Consider the following 23,966-nt stretch of genomic DNA (forward strand, 5'->3'; position numbering starts at 1 on the left):
GCATATTTTGGCTCCATCAATCGCGAACCATCTTATTTTTCAATGGACTGCGCACCTCAAATCACAAATGCTGTTGAAACAGCCATCCCCTTATGCCAGATCATTTGGTGTGGCGTTCATGTGTTGCGCGCTGTCATGAGAAAGGCTGAAAAGTTTCAAGATCGTTCCAACTTCGAAACTTTCTATAACTTAATGAAGTTATTGGTCTTTGGTTCTGAAGAGGAAGAAATTGATCCTGATGAAGTTTACAACAATTTAGAAGAAATTTTAAATGAGGAACCTGCTGCCCGTGAATACTTTGACCAACAGTGGCGCCATCATCTTGACAGGTGGATGCTTCGCTATAGAAATGAAGGAGATGGAACAAACAACATCTCGGAATCACATTTCAAGGTTTTGAATCACCAGTACTTCCCAGAAAGGCGAAATCTTCGACTCGATGAACTTGTCATCGAGTTATATTCCAGTGTTGTTCCTTCATTCCTGATTAAGTTGCAAATTAAAGGTCTGGATTCAGAGAGAAGTGTTAAAGTTATCTTATATACGAAAAAAGAGATCTGACATTGTGTCAGATCTCAGTAAAAGTGACATTTACATGTCAAAAAAATAGAATGAGTTTAAGTAATTAAAATTGAGGGTGAGAGTAGTATTGTATGAAATAATATCTCTCACCCTCCAATTCATCCTATGGCGCCGAAAAAATTTTGGTGAAATGCGACCACATTTCACCAAAATTTCTCGGCGCCATATAGAGAACTAGAGCCTGTGAGGTACTGATACTATCCATGTACCTCGCAGGCTCTAGTTCCAAGCCAAAATGGCTAAAAATTGCCCGCAATTGTTCACATTGCGGGCAATTTTTAGCCATTTTGGCTGGGAATTGGAGGGTGAGAGTAGTATTGTATGAAATATATATCTCTCACCCTCCAATTCATCCTATGGCGCCGAAAAAATTTGGTGAAATGCGACCACATTTCACCAAAATTTCTCGGCGCCATATAAAGAACTAGAGCCTGTGAGGTACTGATACTATCCATGTACCTCGCAGGCTCTAGTTCCAAGCCAAAATGGCTAAAAATTGCCCGCAATTGTTCACATTGCGGGCAATTTTTAGCCATTTTGGCTGGGAATTGGAGGTGAGAGTAGTATTGTATGAAATAAATCTCTCACCCTCCAATTCATCCTATGGCGCCGAAAAAATTTTGGTGAAATGCGACCACATTTCACCAAAATTTCTCGGCGCCATATAAAGAACTAGAGCCTGTGAGGTACTGATACTATCCATGTACCTCGCAGGCTCTAGTTCCAAGCCAAAATGGCTAAAAATTGCCCGCAATTGTTCACATTGCGGGCAATTTTTAGCCATTTTGGCTGGAATTGGAGGTGAGAGTAGTATTGTATGAAATAATATCTCTCACCCTCCAATTCATCCTATGGCGCCGAAAAATTTTGGTGAAATGCGACACATTTCACCAAAATTTCTCGGCGCCATATAGAGAACTAGAGCCTGTGAGGTACTGATACTATCCATGTACCTCGCAGGCTCTAGTTCCAAGCCAAAATGGCTAAAAATTGCCCGCAATTGTTCACATTGCGGCAATTTTTAGCCATTTTGGCTGGGAATTGGAGGGTGAGAGTAGTATTGTATGAAATAATATCTCACCCTCCAATTCATCCTATGGCGCCGAAAAATTTTGGTGAAATGCGACCACATTTCACCAAAATTTCTCGGCGCCATATAGAGAACTAGAGCCTGTGAGTACTGATACTATCCATGTACCTCGCAGGCTCTAGTTCCAAGCCAAAATGGCTAAAAATTGCCGCGCAATTGTTCACATTGCGGGCAATTTTTAGCATTTTGGCTGGGAATTGGAGGGTGAGAGTAGTATTGTATGAAATAATATCTCTCACCCTCCAATTCATCCTATGGCGCCGAAAAAATTTGGTGAAATGCGACCACATTTCACCAAATTTCTCGGCGCCATATAGAGAACTAGAGCCTGTGAGGTACTGATACTATCCATGTACCTCGCAGGCTCTAGTTCCAAGCCAAAATGGCTAAAAATGCCCGCAATTGTTCACATTGCGGGCAATTTTTAGCCATTTTGGCTGGGAATTGGAGGTGAGAGTAGTATTGTATGAAATAATATCTCTCACCCTCCAATTCATCCTATGGCGCCGAAAAATTTTGGTGAAATGCGACCACATTTCACCAAAATTCTCTCGGCGCCATATAGAGAACTAGAGCCGTGAGGTACTGATACTATCCATGTACCTCGCAGGCTCTAGTTCAAGCCAAAATGGTAAAAATTGCCCGCAATTGTTCACATTCCCATCTTTTGTTGGTAAGACGAAGAATATGAAATAAATTATGAAGAAGATAATGATGAATAAAATATCACTTTTTATATTTTTGACACGTAAAGTTGTCACTTTTCTGTCAAACCGTTTTTATCGTTTTCGTATATAACAGTTATCAAAAAAGTCACAAGAGATTTCGAAGAAATGACACAATTTAAAAAAGTCGAATGCATCAGTATGCTTGAAGCTGTTCAGAAAGGTCTGAAAAATGATACACTTGATCCCAACATTGTTTACTCAACATTAAAAATATTATTGCAAAGAAAACATTTGATTTAATAAACATTTAATTTATTATAATTAATTTTTTATTACAGTATAGTAAAAAATGCTATAAATAAATTATTATATTTTATTAAAATGTGACTTTTAATAGTAAGTGAATAAAATAAATCAGGAATTGGGAAAGAAATAAGGTTAATTAAAAATAATGAAAATTACAAGTTTAAGGTTAATGAAAAGTGACAATGGGCGAGTTTGTCCCCCACTTTTACGCCTAATTTTTGACGACAATTAGCAAAAAATGTTAAATGTTAACACTCAGTCCATTTGAATATGAAAAATAAAATTGACTTTGATTAAATGTTTTTATTTTTCATGCATTTCTTGCGACCAAAGATTTGAATAAAATTTAAAAAAATAAGATAGCTTAAAAAATAATATACGGTAGTGTTTACTAATAGATGAATGGTATATAAATTCTATTAAAATGGATTTGATCCAAAAAATATATAAAATTTTGATCATAAATAAAATCGTTTTAAATGACTTCTTCATTTAAGGGTGCCCTATAGACGATAGACCACCCTCAGAAAAGCACTTTTAAGGCTATTATATTGAGAACTAGAATCTGGATAATCCATTCATTGAGTTCTAATAAGGTTAATTTTGTGATGTTTACATTATCGTTATAGGGCACCCTTAAATTATAACAATTATTTTTGGTTTTATATTTTTTGGATCAAATCCATTTTAATAGAATTTATATACTATTCATCTATTAGTAAACACTACCGTATATTATTTTTAAGCTATCTTATTTTTTTAAATTTATTCAAATCTTTGGTCGCAAGAAGAATTGCATGATAAATAAACATTTAATCAAAGTCAATTTTATTTTCATATTCAAATGGACTGATGTTAAATTTAACATTTTTGCTAATTGTCGTCAAAAATTAGGCGTAAAGCAAAAATTGATATTTCATATGGTTTTATGATAGATAAGCATATATTCCCACTCATTATATTCGTAAATTTTGAGGTTTATCCTTCGCTTTTAAGATCATTGAATTTGATTTTATATAAAATAGTTATATATTAGAAAATAATATGAGTTTATGTGATATTATTTTTCAGAAGATTTTGTGTTCTTCTTCAAAATTTTATTTTTTATTAAAAAGAATCTTTACAAAATATACATTTACTTTAATTAATATTTAAAAACGTGCACTATCAAAAGTTCCAAAAATTCAATATTTTAGCTTTTCTGAGGTGTCACTTTTGATGAATTTCTGTTTACAACATTCATTTTTATGCGAAAGTCTACTTACTGACTCGAATAGCATATTTAAAACTGCATATCCAATGAATTTAGTTGAAGTATATACCAGCGGATCATCTAAACAATTCATAAATGGAACTTTACAAACAACAAAACCCGAATACCCAATTAATCAAATTAACAAAAAGTACGACTGGTGTTCAAATTGCGGACGTAGTTATTCAGAACATCCTTATGCTATTTATACACTGAAAAACAAAATGATGAATATTAACGGGTATTATTTGAAAGCAGGCTGCTGCGGTGATATAGAATCTGAATGCTGCTGCTATGAAGATGCCTCTTACTGCTGTCATTGCTGCCTTTACAGCTGGTCTTTGCAGATTTCGAATGATAACAAGACTTGGAAGACTATTCACAAGGTCGAGAAAGACTACGATCTCAGAAGATGTAGAGATAAAACATTTAAGTTCAGCGAACAGCATACATGCCGTTATGTAAGATTAATTCAGGATGAACCATGTCCAGGCGATCCTCCCTGCATCGGATTAAACAAGATAGAGCTTATTGGATCAATAGAAGGAATTTCGGATTTCGTTTCTGAAGAAATTGAAAACGAAGAAGATGATGTCAGCATTATTGGACATATCTCAAAGAACAATCATAACTAATTTATCAATTTTGTTAAAATAATAAAATTTTGATCTTATCATACAGATTAGACCGAATCTCTTTAATACTATTGGAAATGATTGCTGATATCAGCAATAATGTAATAAATTAAATAGTCAAGTTTGTTATAATACATTAATTATATCTTATATTTAGATGTCTTCATTAAGATCACTCTATTAATCCAATTCAACTGATTTATTTTATCTTTTGTATTTATTAGTCAAAACACAATGGATATTGCTTCAAATTACATTGAAGTCTAATTTTGCAGGGCATTTGCTATAAATAGTGCATATGGCTATGACTGTAATCGATACTACCAAAAGATGATTCATTTTTTATCAAAATTCGTGCAAGAAAAGATTAGATATGCTTACATATCTATAAATTGAACTGAATTATCACAAATAAATAAGGTAAAATCATATAATAGGAATACAATCAGGAAAATTTTGGGAGAAAGTGAACTAAATCATTCCAACGGTTTTCACCGATTATAAATTTTTATTCAAATTGCAATTTATAATATCATCATATAATAAATATTTGCTGGACAATTTTTCGGTAATATCGTCACTTTTTATATAAAATTCATATATTGTTTAACAATTGATACACAACATATTTTTGATATAAATTTTGTCAACAATTGAAAAATTGATTCGCGTTATTTGTGAGAAACTGCTTTTTCTCGTATATCAAAATGATGCAACTCCACATCCGTGTAGTAGAAGCAAGAGATATGCCAAAGGAAGATGCATTTGGCAAGTGCGATCCATATGTCGAAATCCATGTTGGTTCCACCCTTTACAAGACTCGTGTTTGCAAGAACACCTACAATCCAGTCTGGAACGAATCCTACACAATTCCGCTTCAATGCGCAGGCACCTCCATTTATCTTAAGTTCATCGACCACGATAAAGTTACCTCAAACGATCCATTTGGCATGGTAAATCTTTCCACCAACGCCTTCATTGTTGGCCAGGTTGTCGACAACTGGTACCCACTTACACCACTTAAGCACCACAAGAACTGTGGCCAGGTCCACCTTGTTATCCAAGTTGCCCCAGCCGGACATCCACCGTTCCAGCCAATGGCTGCACCACCACCAGGCATGGCTGCTCCATGCGGCATGGCACCACCACCACCAGGCCCAATGGCTTACGCCGCTCCACCACCAGGCCCAATGGCTTACGCCGCTCCACCACCACCATCATATACAGCTGCTCCACCACCAATGGGCTACCCACCACAACCAGGTTACCCACCGCAGCCAGGTTATGTTCCACCACCAGCTGGCTACGCTCCACCACCACCAGCCGGTTATGCCCCACCACCACCAATGGGATACCCACAGCCAGGCTACCCTGCTCCAGCTCCAGGTGGCTACCCAGGCGCTATGGCTATGTCTGCTCATGACCAGTACAAGATGCAGAAGAAGGCTCTCAAGGCTGCCCATAAGGCCGCTAAGCATGGATACTATTGAGAAATCATGTAAATAAAAGGTTATTATTAATTTTTTTTTTCATTTATTTTCTAATTGAACACCATTTTTATATTGATGATAGAAAGCCATTGGTTCTTATATAATTAGCATAAGTATTTTATGCCAAATCCACGATGACTTTCTCGATTTCGTAATCCAAAATTAGACAAAATTATGCTTTAATCACATGTTGGCGTAATCATATAAATAAAATTATTACAAATGATCCAAAGATAAATGAATTGAACGATCAAGCTGTCTACATAAAAATGAATGATATTTAGATCAATATCAATATATATCTATATCCATATGATATATAAGATCCTCGCTCATTACATTTCTTATATTAAAGCTTGGAATGTGAAGTTATAAATTTTATCGAACAAAGTCATAATCAATATGAGAAGCTATGCTCTAATATTAAATTATACACTCCAAGATTTTTTGCCACATGACTCGAAATTCAAGTCTTATTTTAACAAAAATATCAAATGCAATCTTTAAACATGAAGTATTAAACTATTTCCTTGTACCGCGACGCCGTTCAGCAACAACTAGTTAACTACTAAGCAATCATTAGAATTAAATGCCTAATTTTTACAATTATGCCAGAATCATTCGATTTGCAAAATAATTAATCTTTTAAGTTCAGCCTCAAAAATTAATCTCATCATATCTGTGATCTAAATCCATCATAATCTAGAGATATATTTATGATTGATTTTTTTATTGGATTTGTCAAAAAACTTGTCACTTTTTGTTATATGCAAGGCATTGATGATAGGAGTACGTGGGACTCTTATTATCATTGCTGCTTCAATGAGATGCCATTACCATCATTATTTGTAGATTTTTCAGAAAAAACTATTTTATTGCAAGAATTAAAGAGATTTTTAATTTCGGAAGAAAATATTAAGGATAACTTAGATAACAAGTACAAAGTTCAATCATATATCAAGTATTTAGGCGAATCAATACCAGACAACTCACGAGAAATTGTTTTAAATGATTTATTAAATTCGGATGATCAAATAATTCAACAGTTAGTATCATATATTTTGAAAGGAAAGAAGTTATATCAGTCAGATGAAGCCTTTATTCATAATATCAGCTTTTTTCTTTTGTTATTTCACGATACAAATTCTGGAGCTTTCGAAGTTTTATATCCTGAAGTAAAGAAATTCATTGAAACAATTACATATGAGCATTTATTTGATATATTAGGTCCAGATTTATTAACAATAGTTCATGAATTACCTCAATCATTTTTATCAAAAATTGCCATCGATGTTCACTCAATTACAGAGTTATTTAAGTCAAGTTACATATTGACAAACATAAATTCATGCGATATCCTTCAAAAAAGAATAACAAATCAGTATCAATTTCCAAAACAGTTTCCTTTTATCTCAGACGAGTACTTTACATGCGTGAATACAGTCATAACACAAAATAAATCATTTATGGACCTGTTATCTACGCTTGCAATCACTGATTTAGCTTCATTTGACTTCCAAAACCTTTTAATACATTTTAACGGTTTTCAATACTTAATACCATACTTCATAGTTGCAAATCAGCAGCTTCTTTACTCAAATCTCGACGAATCCGTTCAAATTCTTTCAGCGGATTATTTACCTTCTCCGGCCACAGATTTAGTTATCAGGTTTTCAAATGACCAGAAATTGTTGGAGATGATCTCTTTCTGCAATGGCGGCGACTTAATCCTGTCTCCGGCAGATTTGATGGATTCTTCCTTAGTTTTCCACTTACAGAACGTGATTAGTAACACAGAGATACTCGAGTATGCTGAGAAGAAGTATTTCCTTGTCTCAGATGAAGATTCCGCAGAAGATTTTGATTTTATCAGGTGTTATAACATATTTCGGAACTTCTTTTCGATTTTCCAGTCACCTCCGACCCACACAAAGAAGTTCCTTGACCTGATTTCTTCGTCTTTCAAGGAAATCAAGACGAATCACGTAAGAGATGCGATGGTCTACGATTTGTTCTCACTTTTATTCCTGAAAAACAAGTCAAACAAATTTATTGTCACAACGCAGATCGCAAAAGCCATCCTAAAGCTAATAAACCCGTTCACAGACAATAAATTTATCAAAAATGCAAATTCAATGCTAAATGGTCAGTTCACTTTTTGGAGACAAGATCCTCCCTTTGAGAGCTACTTAACACGTGACAGCACCAACATATTCCGTGCTATAGAAGGCAAGAACTGGAACCTTGCAAACGATCTTACAAACGGCCTTCCCTACTACAGGAATTTCTATGTTCTTAGCTGTTCTGTCGACGCCATGATCAACAACAAGACTCTGCCAGACGAGGCCGTCGAGTACAAGGACCTGATCAATCTGGAGGTCGGCTTCTCGACGTACAGCTTCGATTTGCTCCGTTCCTGCGTGAAGAAGTTTTCTGAGTACAAGGAAATCATAGAAAAAAGGGACTTAAACTGTTTCGACATTCTTCAGAACGAGAAGTGGCAGACAATCAACACTTTTCTCGACATATTCGACAGTTTGGACAATTTCGATGATTTCCTTGTAACAATTCAAAATTCTAAAAATTTACATCACTTCATTTGTGATGTGAACTTTTATTTGAAGTATTCCAACTACAACGAAACATTTGACTACGTGAAAGCAATATCAAACGCTCTCAAAATGAACAAAATTGATGATGCAAAACAAATGTCACTTTTTGTTGGAAAAGATTTGATTGAAATTATTCTGACGAACAGGGAGAAATTTGATATCACGAAGGAGTACATTTTGTCTGAATACCCTAGTAACCCTGTTCTGATAACGATGATTGCTGTTTCTGAGTTCGGAAGCGAGATTTCGTCTGAAATTTCAATTTCGGATGTTTTGAAGAGATATTTGGACCAGAAAATAGAAACAAAAACAAGAAATGACAAGGAAATGTTCATGGAACTCTTCGAAAAACTGAAAGCAAATGATGACAACTTCGACGACATAATCTACAATCTGGATCATCTAAAAATTCTGAAAGAAGTTTTGTGTCTAGAAATTGTAAACGACGCCGTGATAAAACTTTTGGAAATTGTGTCCTACCAGGCGAATCCAGGTGAGATCTACCAGATAGACACAATAAAGATCAAGAACTTCAACGCAAACAACAAATCTCTCTCAGATAAAGAGAAAACTCTCAAATTTATAGAAAAATTTGATAAAAATTTGACATTACGTTATTTGTCAGATTTTGAATTTTCTGTTTCTAAAGACGCCTTTGTTTTGTTGTACGAAAAGAACAAAGAGGATGTAGTGTTTGTGAGCAAAATCACGAACATTTCTAAGGCGCATTTCGAGCTGATCAAGTCGCTCAAAGAAAAAGATAAAAGTCAAAAAGAAAATGCAGAAAATAAAATGTCAAAAGATGTCAAAACCGCTTTTGAAAATTTGTCAGCAGAATTTGGAAATTGCAGAGAGAAAGAAGATGTCGTAGAAATGATAGAAAAAGACGCAAATTTGATTTTCAAACTCACAAAACTACAAAAAGTTTTCTTCGACGACGAATTTCTCCTCAAAACAATTTCCAAATTCCCAAAACTCGATGAAAAAGTTAAAATTTTGGCGCATTTGAGTGAATTTTTCAGCGAAAAAGAAATTTTCGTCAATTTAGTCGACAAACTCATGACAGAAGAAATCTGCCAACTTGATGTTTTCGACAGAAGAGCAGAAGATGATTCAATTAAGATTATGAAGATGATAAGAAATTTGACATCTTTCAGTTCACTTCACAACAAAATAGATATTGTTGACATGATATTAGAGAAGCGAATTTTCTTGACATATGGATTCAAGTACAATTTCAGAGATTTTTGCTCTGAAGAATTCGGAAATTATTTGGAAAATTTACTTGTCAAATTTGATTTTTATGACATTTGTCAGAATTTGTTTTCTGTGTACAAACTGAGCGAAACCAATCTTCTCCTTAACATCTGCTACAAGAAAGCGAAGATGGGTTTGATTGAGTCATTTGATTCGAACTCGATGAAACCAGAAACCGATCTGAACGAATTTGAATTGAATGGATGGAGTAACTCGAAATTGTTTAACTGTTTCGTTTCTCCTTTTGTTTTCAACAACGAAATTCCGACATTAATGACGAGATCCCTCAAAGATCTGCAGGTCACGAAGGAAGCATCGAATTTCTCCAAGAGCATCTACAGTTTTGTGAAAGAAACAGTTAAGTACGAGATGACGAATTCGAAGCCAACTCTCTTCGACCCGAAAGAAAAGTCGCACGAAAAACAGGCACTAATGAACAAATTCATATTTCTGCTTTCGAGGTACTGCAGCATCGACGAAAGTATCTCCATCCTGACATCGATCGGAAACTTCTCTTCTTCCTACCAGCTCTTGCACAGCATCGAAGACGAGAACCACAAGAAGAAAGTGTTCAGCGAGTCATTCTTCTACAGGGGAATGATGAGAGAAAAGTCGATCGAAGTCATCAACTTCATCAAACAGCAGGATCCAAACTTTTACGTCTGCTCATCTCTGTTTGACGGACTGATGGACTACATGAAGGAATACAGACTCTACGAAGGCCTCTACTTCATTTACTCCCTTCGAAACATGATGGAGCAGCAGGCGGAAGCAGCTCTGAGTCTTTTCGGAGAGAGCGAAACAATGGTTTCCAAGTTCAACTTCATCGGAAAGGCTTACGCTTCCATTCTCATGGCAATAAACATCAGATTCCATCCGATTGAGCTGAGCCCTCCTTATGTTCCCAGTTCTGCATCGAACTACGAACTGCGAGAGAGTCTGAACGCAGTGAACATAATGATGCAGTTCTGCCAGTTCTGTCTGTCGAGGAAGATCAACGTTAATTCTGATGACATAGACTTGGTCCACAACCCTCGATGTGCAGCAAGAATGGCAGCGATCTTGAGCATCGAAGAGCACGAGAAGGACTTGTACCAGCAGATTATTAGATCATTCTCAGTCAGTGACAGAGACTTGGAGAGTGGTTTCTGTTACGTTGTGAAGCAGAAACGTGTGGAGGAAGTTTTCAACTTCTTGACACAGATGAAGACGAAGAACGAAGAACTCTCTATCAGAATCATGGAGTCGTATTTGAGATGGCTTTGCCTCACGAACAACTTCTTTTGGATTCCTATCTTCATCAGACTTGAAGATGATCCAGTTCGACGTGCTTTGCTGTTCATTGAATACGACTTCTTGGATGATGCAAACGCAATTATATTTGAGCACAACATAGATGACCTCTCAGACTTGCTCGCATACAGAGCTTCACAGATTGCATGCACTATGGTAATGCTTAGATATAGGAAATCTGAATAATCATTGTACATTAAATAAAAGTATTTTTAATAATAATATTTTTATGCAACGTTTATTTATAAATTATTTCGTTGGGAATTATATGCATTTATATCACACCTTCCAGATTGTATCTCATTGAAATCATTTTGAACCGAATTCACTCCGAAATTTCTGTTATCTAAAGGGATGAAATGACGAATTTTATTCTCTAATTGAAAGAAATTAAATGGATTTTTGTTTGTTTTAATGAAGATTATTGGACAAAATTGTAAATATTTTTGTGTTATTATTCATTTTCAGAATGTAATAAAGGGATTGATCAATGAGTTTATTATATTTCGCATTTCCAGTGTAAGAAATATTAATATTCGTTGAAACAGTTCCAGATTCTCCAAGAAAGGTAACATTATCATGGATTATTAGATTTAACTAGGAGGAAACCAAATAATACAAAAATTGCATATCGATTAAGGAATTTTGACAAATTTCGAGGTATTGAATGTTTCCAAAACCAAAGGCCCATTCACTTACTATTCTATTAGGAGAAAATTTGAAACTTCCTATTGATTTTACATTTTCACTTAATGATACATTAGTTAATGAAGTACAATTAAAAAAATAATAGGCCGGGATTACTTCAATTTGACCCTTGATATCAGCACTGGATATACTCTGGTTATTCGCATATGTCTTAGAAAGAATCTCACCTGAGAATATGCAATGAAACGACTCATTACAACTCACATACAGTTAAAAAAAATGTAGGGTTGTTAGATTCCCGACGATAGGTGTCTTGGAAGATTTGCCTGGTGTCATCATAGTGTCTTTAAATCAAAATTTTTATTTTGGAGTTAGCTTTATTGATTTTTCAATAAAAAACATTTCTAAAACAAGAAAATAAAATGATAAAATATTTATATTTTATATAAGGATCTTATATATTTAAAATAAATATCATTTTATTTTTTTCATTGGTGTCTGTCAAACCATAATACACTATTCAAAAATTCAATGTGTCTTGCGGTTTCAAAAGACACCTTCAAATTGAACGATAGCACAGACACTATTGAATTTTACCCATTGTATTTAGTTTTTACCCTTTTTATTTTTAAGAATTAATGACTGAAACAGCCGTTTTGCTATGACCTCAATCACTTTTATTTATTATTTTAAATATTATTTAATTTTATTATTTGAATAGGCCAACTTATATTTGAGAAGCTCAATTTGAGACCACTTAATACATTGAAATATCATAAATATTGAAATATTAAAAAGTGTATTTCAAAATATTGAAATTATAAAAATTTATAATACTGAAATTGAGACAAATTAATAAATTCAATGTGTTTTTTTTGAAATAACTCTCAAATATTATTTTTTGTTTATTTAATGATGAATAAATATGATTGCTTTAGTCAATCATAAAAACTAATTTAAGTTTAAAATAATGAAAGGATAATTTGATCGTTTTTTAAAATACAATTATTTTTGATGATTTGCAAGAATCTTTGAAAAGAATATAATATAGGTTCTATTTTTGTAAAATTTATCCAAATCATGTATTACATAAATTACGATTAAAACGATGAAAGAACCAAAACGTGTGTTTTGTGTTTTGTTGTTGCGTGTTGGATGCGGGATCCTGTTATTTCCGAAATCGACAAAAAATTTGGAAATTTAATTTCCGAAATCGAAATTATATTAATGTTTTTAATATTCTTATATCAAAAGGATTAAAGTTCATTAAGAGAAAAACAATTCTTCTTCTTCAATCTATTGGCGCATTTATTTCTACACGCCAATAAGGAAGGGAAAATTATAAGACACCATGGTGTCTTCAAAACGCTAATTTTTGATATTTTTAACAACCCTAAAAAAATGTCGGGATCAGAACATTCAAATTTTTAATAGAAGTAAACCATTCAATATCAAAAAAAGTGCATTGTCATTTTTCAAAACAATTTATAACTTTAAGTGAAATTAATTCCGATACATGGGAGGAATTTCATATACAGCATATACGATAGGAAAGTATATAAGTTAGTCTTCGATCATGATCAAAATTATGGGAAATGCTTTGATAGTGAGAATGATGCCCGGCACAACAACTCTAAAGGTATGTTTTCCATTTTGGATGATCTCAGTTCCAGTACATATATTATGGAAGACAACCTTCGCCATTTTATTCTTGATTATCCACTTCTCGAAAAGATTAACGTATTTCAGCAACTCTACTCACCTCTTGATGATATAGAAAAACCAAGAAATTACATAGCAGTCGATTTTAAGGCGAATTTAACTGAAATTCCCTCCAATGAATGGGGAGGACTTGTAAAAAACACACTAAAAAATGATGGTAGGGTGACAACATTAATAGATGGTCATCCAGGGCGAGATACTTACTATTATGCCATTGGTTTATATTGTACAGCGCATGATCGATATATTGAAAGAGGCCTTCCCACGAACGACAACGACCAATTAACTAAACATGTTAGATTGTGGGCTATGGTTCCAGCAACGTACGATATGATCTACTGTCCTTCGATTCAGTCTTATTATTTCTTAAATAACTTTGCGTGCTTCTTTGTTTTCCTTTTATTCCCACCTAAATGAAGCATTCAATCATATTTTTATTATACTAACCATATAAACCTTTAAAAATTTACACTTTTCCGATGTTTTGTCAGGGGCGCGAAGCGACCCAAAAAATGTCGGAAAAGTGTAATTCTCAGATATATGATTATTTTTGCTTTTAATGCCGAACAGCATTTGAATCAAAAATAATCGTATGTCTGAGAATTTATCTTTACATAAGAAATGGTGATTGGCAGTTGCTTATTAAATTAAATGAAGATGCTAAATTATTTTCAGTTACTTCTACCGTATTCTAAAAATCCCAAGGAATTTTTTTTCAAAGGAATCCCTTTCAAATGTTCTTGGGCTAAAATTTTTTCAGTGGAAAACTTTGCATACTTTATTGATTTTCTATTTTTCCATTTCTATAAAAATTTTTTCATGAGCACTCACTTTCCAATTAATCCCAATGTCAAGGAACTATTTGATACCATAGATCTTCTATGGTCCATGAAAGAAGAAAGCCTTGGAGAAATATTTGAAAAAGTCAAATATTGCATTGACCATAATTATCTAGACGCGTACCACTTTGCAGAAATAGGAAATTTATTATATATGATCGATGTCAGACTCATAGAAACTATATGCAAATACGAAGAATCTTTATTTATGAATTACAATTTAGAATATGAGAATTGTCATTTTATTTTCAGACCAAGACTACGTTCAGCACTTATACTTATGAATGTTATTGTCGATATAATACCTGAACAATTCGAAGAGATGACACTTCCAGATTTATTAAATCCAATCAAAGAAGGAACAATTATTCATGCATTAGTATTTGATAATCTTGACGAACTAGTTCAATCTCTTACACTTAGCAGGTCAGATCCAAATAGTTTCATTGAAGATGACATTTCATTTTTAGATTTTTCAGCAAAGCATAACAGCTTGAAATGTTTTGACTATTTACTATCCAAAGGTGCCAAAATCACCAACAATACGCTCAGATATTCCTTATTTTCAGATAATACTCAACTAATCGAAAAAATTTTAACCAAAGTCCAGATGACGAACAGCACCATCGACACTTGCATACTAACACACAACATGAAGTTGGCGACATGGATACGTGATACGAAGAAAATTGCGCCAATGTTCCACGATTGCGCCAGATTGTATGACTTCAACCTGATGTTTGACAAGATCAACCGCAAGAACAACGTCAACTTCGTCGACAAAGAGTCAAACACAGTTCTAAACGCATTGGCTAGATTTGGTGTCACTTTTTTGGTAAAAACCTTCATTGATTTCGAAGCGAAGCCAAATCTTTTGCCTCCGAACGGCTCACTCCCTCTCGTCGACGCTGTTGTCAGCGGTTTCCTGGATACAGTAATCTGCCTAATAAAATGCGGTGCAGAAATAAACGTGACAGATAAAGACGGTTTGACAATACAGCATTATTCGTGTTTTGGGACATTAGACGTTGTCAAGTACTTCTACAAGAAGGAGCATTTGCCTTACGATGTCGTCGACTCTGTTGAAAACTGGACTCCAATTTTCTACGCTGTAAAATATGGAAAATTTGACATTGTAAACTATTTACTTGACAAAAAAGAGAATATCAAGATCAAAGACAAAAACAAGAGATCGTTACTCCGTGTTGCCGTGGAATACAAACAGCCGTCAATCGTCCATTTACTCCTGATGAAAGGGGAGATGGATCCAAATGAAAAATGGGCAAATGGATTGACGCTTTTGATGCAATCTATAGACAACAACGATGAAGACACAGCAATAAGACTTGTAGAGTATGGTGCCGAATTCAACAAAGCTGACAAAGATAAGAAATATCCTTTGATTCAAGCTTTGTACAAAGGACACTTCGATCTCGCTGTCGAAATGATTTTGAGGAAAGCGAATGTTAACTGCGCTGACAGAACAGGAATGACTCCTTTAGGCGTTTGCTGCAAGTACGGTGATTATGATATGGCAAAGATTCTCATTGAAAGAGGTGCAAACATCAACTGCGATTTAGGAAATGGAATGAATATTTTGTACATGGCAGCAACTTCGCAAAATTTCAATATCGTTGAATTACTTGCAGGCAACAATGTTGATATGAATCAGAGGCAGACTTTGTTGGCTCCTCCTTTGAACATCATTGTTACATACGAGAAATACGATTTGTTAAAGAAAATGCTGCAAATCAAGCCATGTAACATTGATTACACAGGAATAGGAGAAGTAAATGCTTTGATGGCATCTGTAGAAATGAATCTTTGTGAAGCAGTAAATATTCTCTTGGATTACGGAGCAAATATCGAATTTGTAACTAAAACAGAAAAGGATACACCTCTCTTGAGATGCTGCAGATTCGATTGCAGCGATGTTCTCAAGGTGTTGATAAGAAGAGGCGCAAGATTGGATGTGAAATGCGCTGGTGGATTTTCACCAGTTCACCTTGCAAGTTCTACAAATTCCTTCAACTCTTTGAAAGTTCTTATTGATAATGGTTGTGATATCAATGTCAAACATAGCCAGGGACTGAATGCCTTGGGAATGGCCTGCACACAAGGGGCTCTTGGCAGTGTAAAGACTCTGTTGAAGGCCGGCATCGATGTCAACAGTTTGAACTCTCTAGTTATTCCTCATCTCTTCACGAGCGAAGAAAACATGAGTGATATCAGCACGAAAATCATTTGTTTCCTTATTAAATATGGTTTGAATGTAAATGTCGCATATGAAGGCGGCATCACAATCAAAGAGCTAGCATTGTCGAAAAAGAACAATGAAGTTTTGAGGTACTTGATTAGATATGATAGAGATCCGATGATTAGACTTTTGGGATCGAATTTTGATCTGATCGCAAATCAGCTGATGCAGCTTCCGCCGTCGTTCGATGAGGATGATTGGGAAGATATGGGCGAATTGCAGTACCACGGAAAGCCTGTTTCAACTGGAAAAGGAAAGCCAGTAAGAGGAAAAGAAAATACTGACGATTTTCCACTTCCTTTCCAGATGGGTGGATCTGGTGATGGATCTGCTCCTGATATTGGACAAGCTCTTGGAAGTCTTCTCAAGTTCTTCAAGAAATAATAAATTTAATTATATTGTATATTTTATGCTATAAAGTATTTTGTATTAATGGATAAGTTTTTTTATACTAATATTATGGAAAATTAATTTCATAAAAAATATTAACTGATAAGTGACAAAATTATTGGGAAAACATCTTATCCTCCTTCAATTAATATAAATTAGATATGTGTAATGTCTTATTTGGTTAATAATATTCGAAATTATTCTTTAGTGTTGATATTGGAGCGCCATATTTATGAATGTGAAAGCACTATAGGTACCTTTTTTGTTTTATTAACATGGATTGAATAAAATAGAATCAAATGTCAACTTTGGTTGAAGGAATAACTTTGCAAAAATTTACGAGACCTGAAGGACCTTGTCTTTTAGTGAATTTACCGGAAAGTTTTACGCTATTTACCAAGAAAAAGCAACTCTTATCAATAACTTTTCCAGAAATCAATACAAATAATACAATTTATTCATTTTCAATAAAAGTTTTATTCGGATTTTGCTGGGTTTTTACGTATGAAAACGAACTATACTCAATTTGTATCGGAACTCGTTATCCTTACGCAGTAATATTTTTCGACTTCTTAAAAGATGCAATTAAACTACTTAAAAAAGAAATTCCAGAAGCAAGAGTTAATAAAATGTACGAAGTACTTAAGAAATGGAGATCTGATCCAAATTCACCAAACGTTATTGCGCCATTTTTATCAGCCGAACGTATATATCCTCTGGACGTAAATTTAACTCATTTCATGGCTTACGATCCATCAGTTTTTGTTAATGATGAAGCCAAAATTGATGATCTTTGGAACTCTTTGGTAACAGGCAAAGGAATCTTACTGATCGGAAATACTCCTGAACAAGCATCTCAAGCCGCATATTCTGTTCTCTCACTTATTGCTCCTTACAAATATATTGAAATGATTAACATTTATACTGGATTAGGAGATCCAAGATTTCTAGACATTATCAACGGATCAACAAAGTGGAAGATTGTTGCTACAACCAATGCATTAGCAGCCGATAGATGTCAGCAATTCAAAACTATTATTAAATTGCCAGCAAGAAATTATAATCCATCGCCAGAATTGAGGGCAATTTTGCAAAAGAAAACGGCAAAATTGTTTTATAGAATCGAATTGCAGTTCAATAAACGAATTGAAGTTGATCCTTATTCTGATATCCTTGAATATCCACTTTCTGCTCAGCAAATTAATGAAATTATACAACACCTCAAAATGACAACAGAAAATTTTGATTTATTGCAGAAAATGAACTTTTTCCAAGAATGGAAGAAATCGATCATATTTAGATCAAAATTTAGAGAATCATTTTTATCTTTTATTCCTAAACAAGTGATTGCAACAAAGAATGAAGCAGAACTCAAGAAGATTTCGAAAATTTTAGAGTTCTTATCTTCGAAGTATAAAAATGATATCCATATGAGCGCAGTGATATCAGAGCATATAAAATTAGTCAATAATAGACTTCAGCCATCCCAATGAGACTGATCGCATTTTTATAATAATATTGATCGAAAACCTATCTTTTCATTCCATAAAATAATAAATGTGTTTGTTTTTAATTGTAATTTTGCTCTTTCTCTATCATTTTTGTTCAGTTTTGTTTTTATCGCTTAAATATGCAATAATTTTTCATAAGTAACCTATAGTTTTGATTGCACCAAATGTTAAATGGTTAAAGGTGATTGTAAATGACTAATCGATTACCATCATAAATCATAATAAATAAAAAATCATTTCAAAATTAATGATAGAACAAACAATTTTTAGCTTTTGATCAAATAAATTAGAAAACTTCTTCAAGAGAAGCAAAATCCCATGGGTCTTCAGCTGTTCCAAAGCTGTCAAGCTCGGGGATTTCATTTTGAATGACAGGCAATTGGTCATTGGAAGAAAAATTTAATAAATCAAATGAAACTGGGAATTCATCAATGATTGTCTGTTGAACTGGTTGAACAGCAACAGATTCAAGAGGAGTCATAATTGGAGTTGTTGTAGGAGTTGACATTATTGGGCTCTCAATAACAGCTTTCTGCTTTTTCTGAGTATGAAGACCCTTCTTCTCAAGCTTACGTTGCTTTCTATCAAGCATCTGCCAACGGTTCTTGACTGCAGCATCTGTCCTGCGGTCAAAGAAGCGTGCAATTGAAATCCATCTTGAGCCAATTTCCTTTTGCTTCTCAATAAGTAAAGCATCTTCTTCTGGAGTCCACTCATTTCTGTTGATGTCTGGTGAAAGATAGTTCTCCCAGCGCTCTTTGCACTGGCGTTGATTTCTATCACCCATTTCATTTGCAATTTCTGACCATGATTTTGTGCCAAGACGATTTACGATTGCAATCAATCTCACATCGTCTTCCTTGGTAAACTTCTGCTTTGGTAAGCTGCGTGGGGAGATGTGGTAGCGGGAATCCTCGACATAGGCTGGTGATCCGTTCATTGTCTTGATGATGTTATCAAAAAAATGAAACTATTTTCTGACAAAGTTTTTGAGTACCTAAATTGTGAGAGCTATGATTTTTGAAGGGAAAACCTAACGCAGGCCTCAATTTTGTGAGATAAACTTAACGCAGATATCTTTCGGACAAATTTTTGCTAAATATTGATGATACGCTAAAATTAGAACTGTCGGATCCTAAGACCAAAAATTTTAAAAAGTGACATTTTACGGACTATATGGTAGATTTTTGATAGGAGATCCGATAAATCTAAATAGCCGATTATCCATATTTGTGAAAACATGATCACCCATTATTATTTGTTTTAGGAATTAAAAAGGTTATTGCTTCTTATGAATAGAAGTTGAAATGGATGAAAAAAATAATCGATTATTAAATAAAATCATGATTGATGCTTATTTATTGGATTAATATTAATGTTAAAATAAGTGAATAAGATTTTCACTTAAGATATGCAAAAATATGTTGTTTTTAGAAAAATTGTAAATTAATTGTCACTTTTTAATTTAGCAAATGAACGCTTATGGAGTGGAGTTTTTGGGTAAATCTGATTTGCTTATAAATGAAATAAAATCAAAAGAAACCATATTGGCATTATATTATGCAAAAATAAATGATCTTACTTAGTACTTTTAAAGCTAATTTCAGAAAAAATTTGACACAATGGTATCCGACACATACAAGTGGTGTACAACCAAAATATAAGTTGGTTTAAACATATATTGCTATATCTCATGATCTTACTTAGTACTTTTAAAGCTAATTTCAGAAAAAATTTGACACAATGGTATCCGACACATACAAGTGGTGTACAACCAAAATATAAGTTGGTTTAAACATATATTGCTATATCTCATGATCTTACTTAGTACTTTTAAAGCTAATTTCAGAAAAAATTTGACACAATGGTATCCGGCACATACAAGTGGTGTACAACCAAAATATAAGTTGGTTTAAACATATATTGCTATATCTCATGATCTTACTTAGTACTTTTAAAGTTAATTTCAGAAAAAATTTGACACAATGGTATCCGGCACATACAAGTGGTGTACAACCAAAATATAAGTTAGTTTAAACATATATTGCTATATCTCATGATCTTACTTAGTACTTTTAAAGTTAATTTCCGAAAAAATTTGACACAATGGTATCCGGCACATACAAGTGGTGTACAACCAAATCTTCGACTCGATGAACTTGTCATCGAGTTATATTCCAGTGTTGTTCCTTCATTCCTGATTAAGTTGCAAATTAAAGGTCTGGATTCAGAGAGAAGTGTTAAAGTTATCAAAAAAGTCACAAGAGATTTCGAAGAAATGACACAATTTAAAAAAGTCGAATGCATCAGTATGCTTGAAGCTGTTCAGAAAGGTCTGAAAAATGATACACTTGATCCCAACATTGTTTACTCAACATTAAAAATATTATTGCAAAGAAAACATTTGATTTAATAAACATTTAATTTATTATAATTAATTTTTTATTACAGTATAGTAAAAAATGCTATAAATAAATTATTATATTTTATTAAAATGTGACTTTTAATAGTAAGTGAATAAAATAAATCAGGAATTGGGAAAGAAATAAGGTTAATTAAAAATAATGAAAATTACAAGTTTAAGGTTAATGAAAAGTGACAATGGGCGAGTTTGTCCCCCACTCTTTAGAATAAATAATTATCATTCAATGTGGCATATATGAATATTGGCATATTTATCAAAGTTGTTTTTAACGAATGAAAAGAATAAAATTAACGAATAAATATATACATGATTTTACTAAAGTATATAACTTGTAATTAGGGCTGTACAAAATCGAGAAAAACATTGCCGTGCGGTAATATAGGGTCAAAAAAATCGCGCCTCGGCGGCTCCGCCGCCTCGGCACTATTAAGTGCGCATTATATTTAATATGTCCTTCTTTTTTTTTCTTTTTTCTTCTTCTTCTTTTCCTTTCCTTCTTCCTCTCCTTCCTCTTCTTTCCTTCTCCTTCTCTTTTTACAACAACGTCGAAGATCTTCGAATTTGATTGTTGGAAAAGCATCTATTTCAGATAAAGGATGCCTTTCTCACAGTCAACATACGAGGGTCCTGGCTGAAACGTTCTCAAAAAGCCTGAGATGGTAATTCTCTGATCACTCATAGCTGGGCAGGTAGTCATTGCTGACAATACCTGTCTTTATGCATGCACGCTTTCATGTAGTATACAAGTCATGGGTACGGCGGCACTGCGTTCCACCTTACCCAATACTTGTGAATTTGACACTTTACAAAGCCGCCAACCACTTCACTAACGAACTCACTAATGTAAAAATAAACGTTCTCACTATCGTTCTCACTATCGTTCTCACTATCGTTCTCACTAACGACTTCACTAATGTTCTCATAAATTTTCCTCAATATCTTCATCATCAGTGTTAACCCTATTGTAGTCATACTTGAAGCCATAAACTTTCTCTAACTTCTTAACGTACAATTTACATAACTTACCTTCGTCATCGTATGGTTTAATGATATAACTATTTCTATCTTTATACACAGTCAATGAAAAGTCAACTGGTCTCGGATGTATTTGAAAGAACATGTTATGCTCAGGAAGGAAGAATAAATGTTTAAATGTATGTTTGTTATACTGTGGAATTCGAATGAGTTGCTTTTGTTCTGTCATTTACATCCAAATAAAATTTTCAGTAAAATAAAAAATAAACTTAAAAATTAATGATATCACCACCCTCACACGTATGAAAACATAGCACAAAAATAAATTTAGGTGAAGTGGTGAGATCTCACCTCTTTTTTCACCTGTTTTTTCACCCTGTTGAATTCATTGCTTTATAACTCTCTTCCTTGGTTTCTTTTTAGTTGCTTTCTTCACGTCTGTCTCCAGCTTGACTGTCTTTCTTCTTCGGCCGTAATGATACCAGTTACTTCCACCAGTCAATGGGTCAAATGGTCGTTCATAAGGGTTTCCATACATTCCATAGGGACCATACGGAAGAACTACTAGTGGAGAAGAAACATTTTCTCTAGTTCCATCGACTCTATTTAAATGCATTGTTTCACCTTTCATCTGGTCATTAAAGTCTTTTGCGTGTTTTGCAAACTCATCGTCCTTTCCTAAAGCATTTTCTGACTCAGTCGCAACCAAATTGGATGCTTTATTTATGAGCCCTATTTTATTAATCTTAACTTCTTTGCAACCCAGCCTCCAATCTTCCCTTTATTTGCATCTAATGTCTTCGAAACCCTTCCTCCACTCATTTTTTACTGCGTCATAAGCTCCAAGTGCTTTTGCTCCAAATGCTAATGCTTTTGTTCCCATTGCGCCTAAAGCTGCCCAAGCTACCATTTACACCATATTAAAATCATCTCTCTCAATATTATCTCATAAAAGTTCTCGTTACTGGAGAAAGTCAATGAAACATAAGCGTTCTCACGGGCTTCGCCCTCACCGCTTTGCGGTCTATCTAACTTATTTCTTATATCATCTATACGCTTCAAAATGTCTGAACAATTGCTAACATCTTCTACAACGGTTATTTCATCATGAATGACCTTCAAAAACAAACTCATTTAATATGCTATTAAAATCATCTCAATAATGAGTCCATCCTTTCCGTCTTTAGGTAGCACAACATCTTTCATTGAAGAAGGTTCGACAAGTCTTATGTTAAACTTACTGACAAAGTTTGTTATACTATAATGCTTCGGCGGCGAATACATGTAGTTTGAAAGACATAATATAGATTCTTCAGCAAATTCACTTATACTGGATTTTATAACAATGTTCTCACGAGACCAAATACCACCAATTGACAATCTTGTAAGCAATCCTGCTGAACCTTCACTGTAAACGTCGATGGTAACATTCCACGAAGGTCATCTATTGACATCGTTGAGTCACTGTATTTAAATATTTTCTTAAAGCAATCGTCATTATCTAACCATGCAATAGCTTTGAAGTTTTCATTCGAATATACATCTGCTTCATTAAATGTAAAACCTGACTTCTTTGCAGAGACGACTTTAAAATCTATTGAGTTTGTTTCAAAATTATATGCTATGGTAACTTCTGAAGGTAATGGATGTCCTTCCGCAGTCAGTTGTTCTCTCACTACCGTTTGAAGCTTTGTATTAAAAACTTTCATGTCATCTCCTGTATCTAAGTTCACATACACAGCAACAGGGAAACTATCTGCTTCTTTGTTTCATCATTATATCTCAAAACATTAAAGTTCTTCAATAATATTGTTCTTCCTGCTGGAATACTTCGAACCTGTCTGATTTCAATAGCTTTCTCACCTCCTACATACTCTACCCAATGTCTTGGATATTCATAAGTATACTGACTTTCTTGAATTTTGGTTGGTTTCATCATAACATGTTCATAGTATATCTTTATACTCTTGTCAGTTAGACTCGGTGCTATGTTCTGAATATTTCTGACTTGCAT

At 34.0% G+C, this 23,966-nt stretch overlaps 7 protein-coding genes across 7 annotated transcripts, besides 15 other annotated features; 6 read left to right on the forward strand and 1 right to left on the reverse strand.

The window, feature by feature from the left end:
- Positions 1-537: part of a mobile genetic element that runs on past the window's edge.
- A 162-nt stretch (positions 538-699) lies between these two features.
- Positions 700-808: a mobile genetic element.
- Positions 809-876: 68 nt separating this feature from the next.
- Positions 877-939: a mobile genetic element.
- A 4-nt stretch (positions 940-943) lies between these two features.
- Positions 944-1,058: a mobile genetic element.
- Positions 1,059-1,197: 139 nt separating this feature from the next.
- Positions 1,198-1,306: a mobile genetic element.
- Positions 1,307-1,438: 132 nt separating this feature from the next.
- Positions 1,439-1,552: a mobile genetic element.
- Positions 1,553-1,683: 131 nt separating this feature from the next.
- Positions 1,684-1,797: a mobile genetic element.
- Positions 1,798-1,931: 134 nt separating this feature from the next.
- Positions 1,932-2,045: a mobile genetic element.
- A 132-nt stretch (positions 2,046-2,177) lies between these two features.
- Positions 2,178-2,292: a mobile genetic element.
- A 118-nt stretch (positions 2,293-2,410) lies between these two features.
- Positions 2,411-2,850: a mobile genetic element.
- Positions 2,851-3,142: 292 nt separating this feature from the next.
- Positions 3,143-3,281: a mobile genetic element.
- Positions 3,282-3,846: 565 nt separating this feature from the next.
- Positions 3,847-3,884: a mobile genetic element.
- Positions 3,885-3,945: 61 nt separating this feature from the next.
- On the forward strand, positions 3,946-4,533 carry TVAGG3_0659640 (uncharacterized protein; the record flags this gene model as incomplete). Its single annotated transcript, XM_001305272.2, has 1 exon — positions 3,946-4,533. The coding sequence occupies one exon, from the start codon at positions 3,946-3,948 to the stop codon at positions 4,531-4,533; it is 588 nt and encodes a 195-aa protein (XP_001305273.1).
- A 688-nt stretch (positions 4,534-5,221) lies between these two features.
- On the forward strand, positions 5,222-6,045 carry TVAGG3_0659650 (intracellular sterol transport; the record flags this gene model as incomplete). The annotated part of the gene is made up of 1 exon (XM_001305271.2): positions 5,241-6,023. One exon carries the CDS (start codon positions 5,241-5,243, stop codon positions 6,021-6,023), a length of 783 nt encoding a protein of 260 aa, XP_001305272.2.
- Positions 6,046-6,790: 745 nt separating this feature from the next.
- Positions 6,791-12,230, forward strand: TVAGG3_0659660 (uncharacterized protein; the record flags this gene model as incomplete). Its single annotated transcript, XM_001305270.2, has 1 exon — positions 6,791-11,371. The coding sequence occupies one exon, from the start codon at positions 6,791-6,793 to the stop codon at positions 11,369-11,371; it is 4,581 nt and encodes a 1,526-aa protein (XP_001305271.1).
- A 931-nt stretch (positions 12,231-13,161) lies between these two features.
- On the forward strand, positions 13,162-14,260 carry TVAGG3_0659670 (uncharacterized protein; the record flags this gene model as incomplete). The annotated part of the gene is made up of 1 exon (XM_001305269.2): positions 13,475-13,972. The coding sequence occupies one exon, from the start codon at positions 13,475-13,477 to the stop codon at positions 13,970-13,972; it is 498 nt and encodes a 165-aa protein (XP_001305270.1).
- Positions 14,261-14,331: 71 nt separating this feature from the next.
- On the forward strand, positions 14,332-17,088 carry TVAGG3_0659680 (spectrin binding; the record flags this gene model as incomplete). The annotated part of the gene is made up of 1 exon (XM_001305268.1): positions 14,375-17,035. One exon carries the CDS (start codon positions 14,375-14,377, stop codon positions 17,033-17,035), a length of 2,661 nt encoding a protein of 886 aa, XP_001305269.1.
- A 252-nt stretch (positions 17,089-17,340) lies between these two features.
- On the forward strand, positions 17,341-18,534 carry TVAGG3_0659690 (UDENN domain family; the record flags this gene model as incomplete). The annotated part of the gene is made up of 1 exon (XM_001305267.1): positions 17,341-18,534. The coding sequence occupies one exon, from the start codon at positions 17,341-17,343 to the stop codon at positions 18,532-18,534; it is 1,194 nt and encodes a 397-aa protein (XP_001305268.1).
- Positions 18,535-18,822: 288 nt separating this feature from the next.
- TVAGG3_0659700 (RNA polymerase II transcription regulator recruiting protein) lies at positions 18,823-19,499 on the reverse strand (the record flags this gene model as incomplete). The annotated part of the gene is made up of 1 exon (XM_001305266.1): positions 18,839-19,492. The coding sequence occupies one exon, from the start codon at positions 19,490-19,492 to the stop codon at positions 18,839-18,841; it is 654 nt and encodes a 217-aa protein (XP_001305267.1).
- A 502-nt stretch (positions 19,500-20,001) lies between these two features.
- Positions 20,002-21,176: a mobile genetic element.
- Positions 21,177-21,362: 186 nt separating this feature from the next.
- Positions 21,363-21,513: a mobile genetic element.
- Positions 21,514-21,713: 200 nt separating this feature from the next.
- Positions 21,714-23,966: part of a mobile genetic element that runs on past the window's edge.

This window comes from Trichomonas vaginalis, chromosome III, assembly GCF_026262505.1.
Source record: "Trichomonas vaginalis G3 chromosome III, whole genome shotgun sequence".
In the NCBI taxonomy this organism is placed as follows: Eukaryota; Parabasalia; order Trichomonadida; family Trichomonadidae; genus Trichomonas; species Trichomonas vaginalis.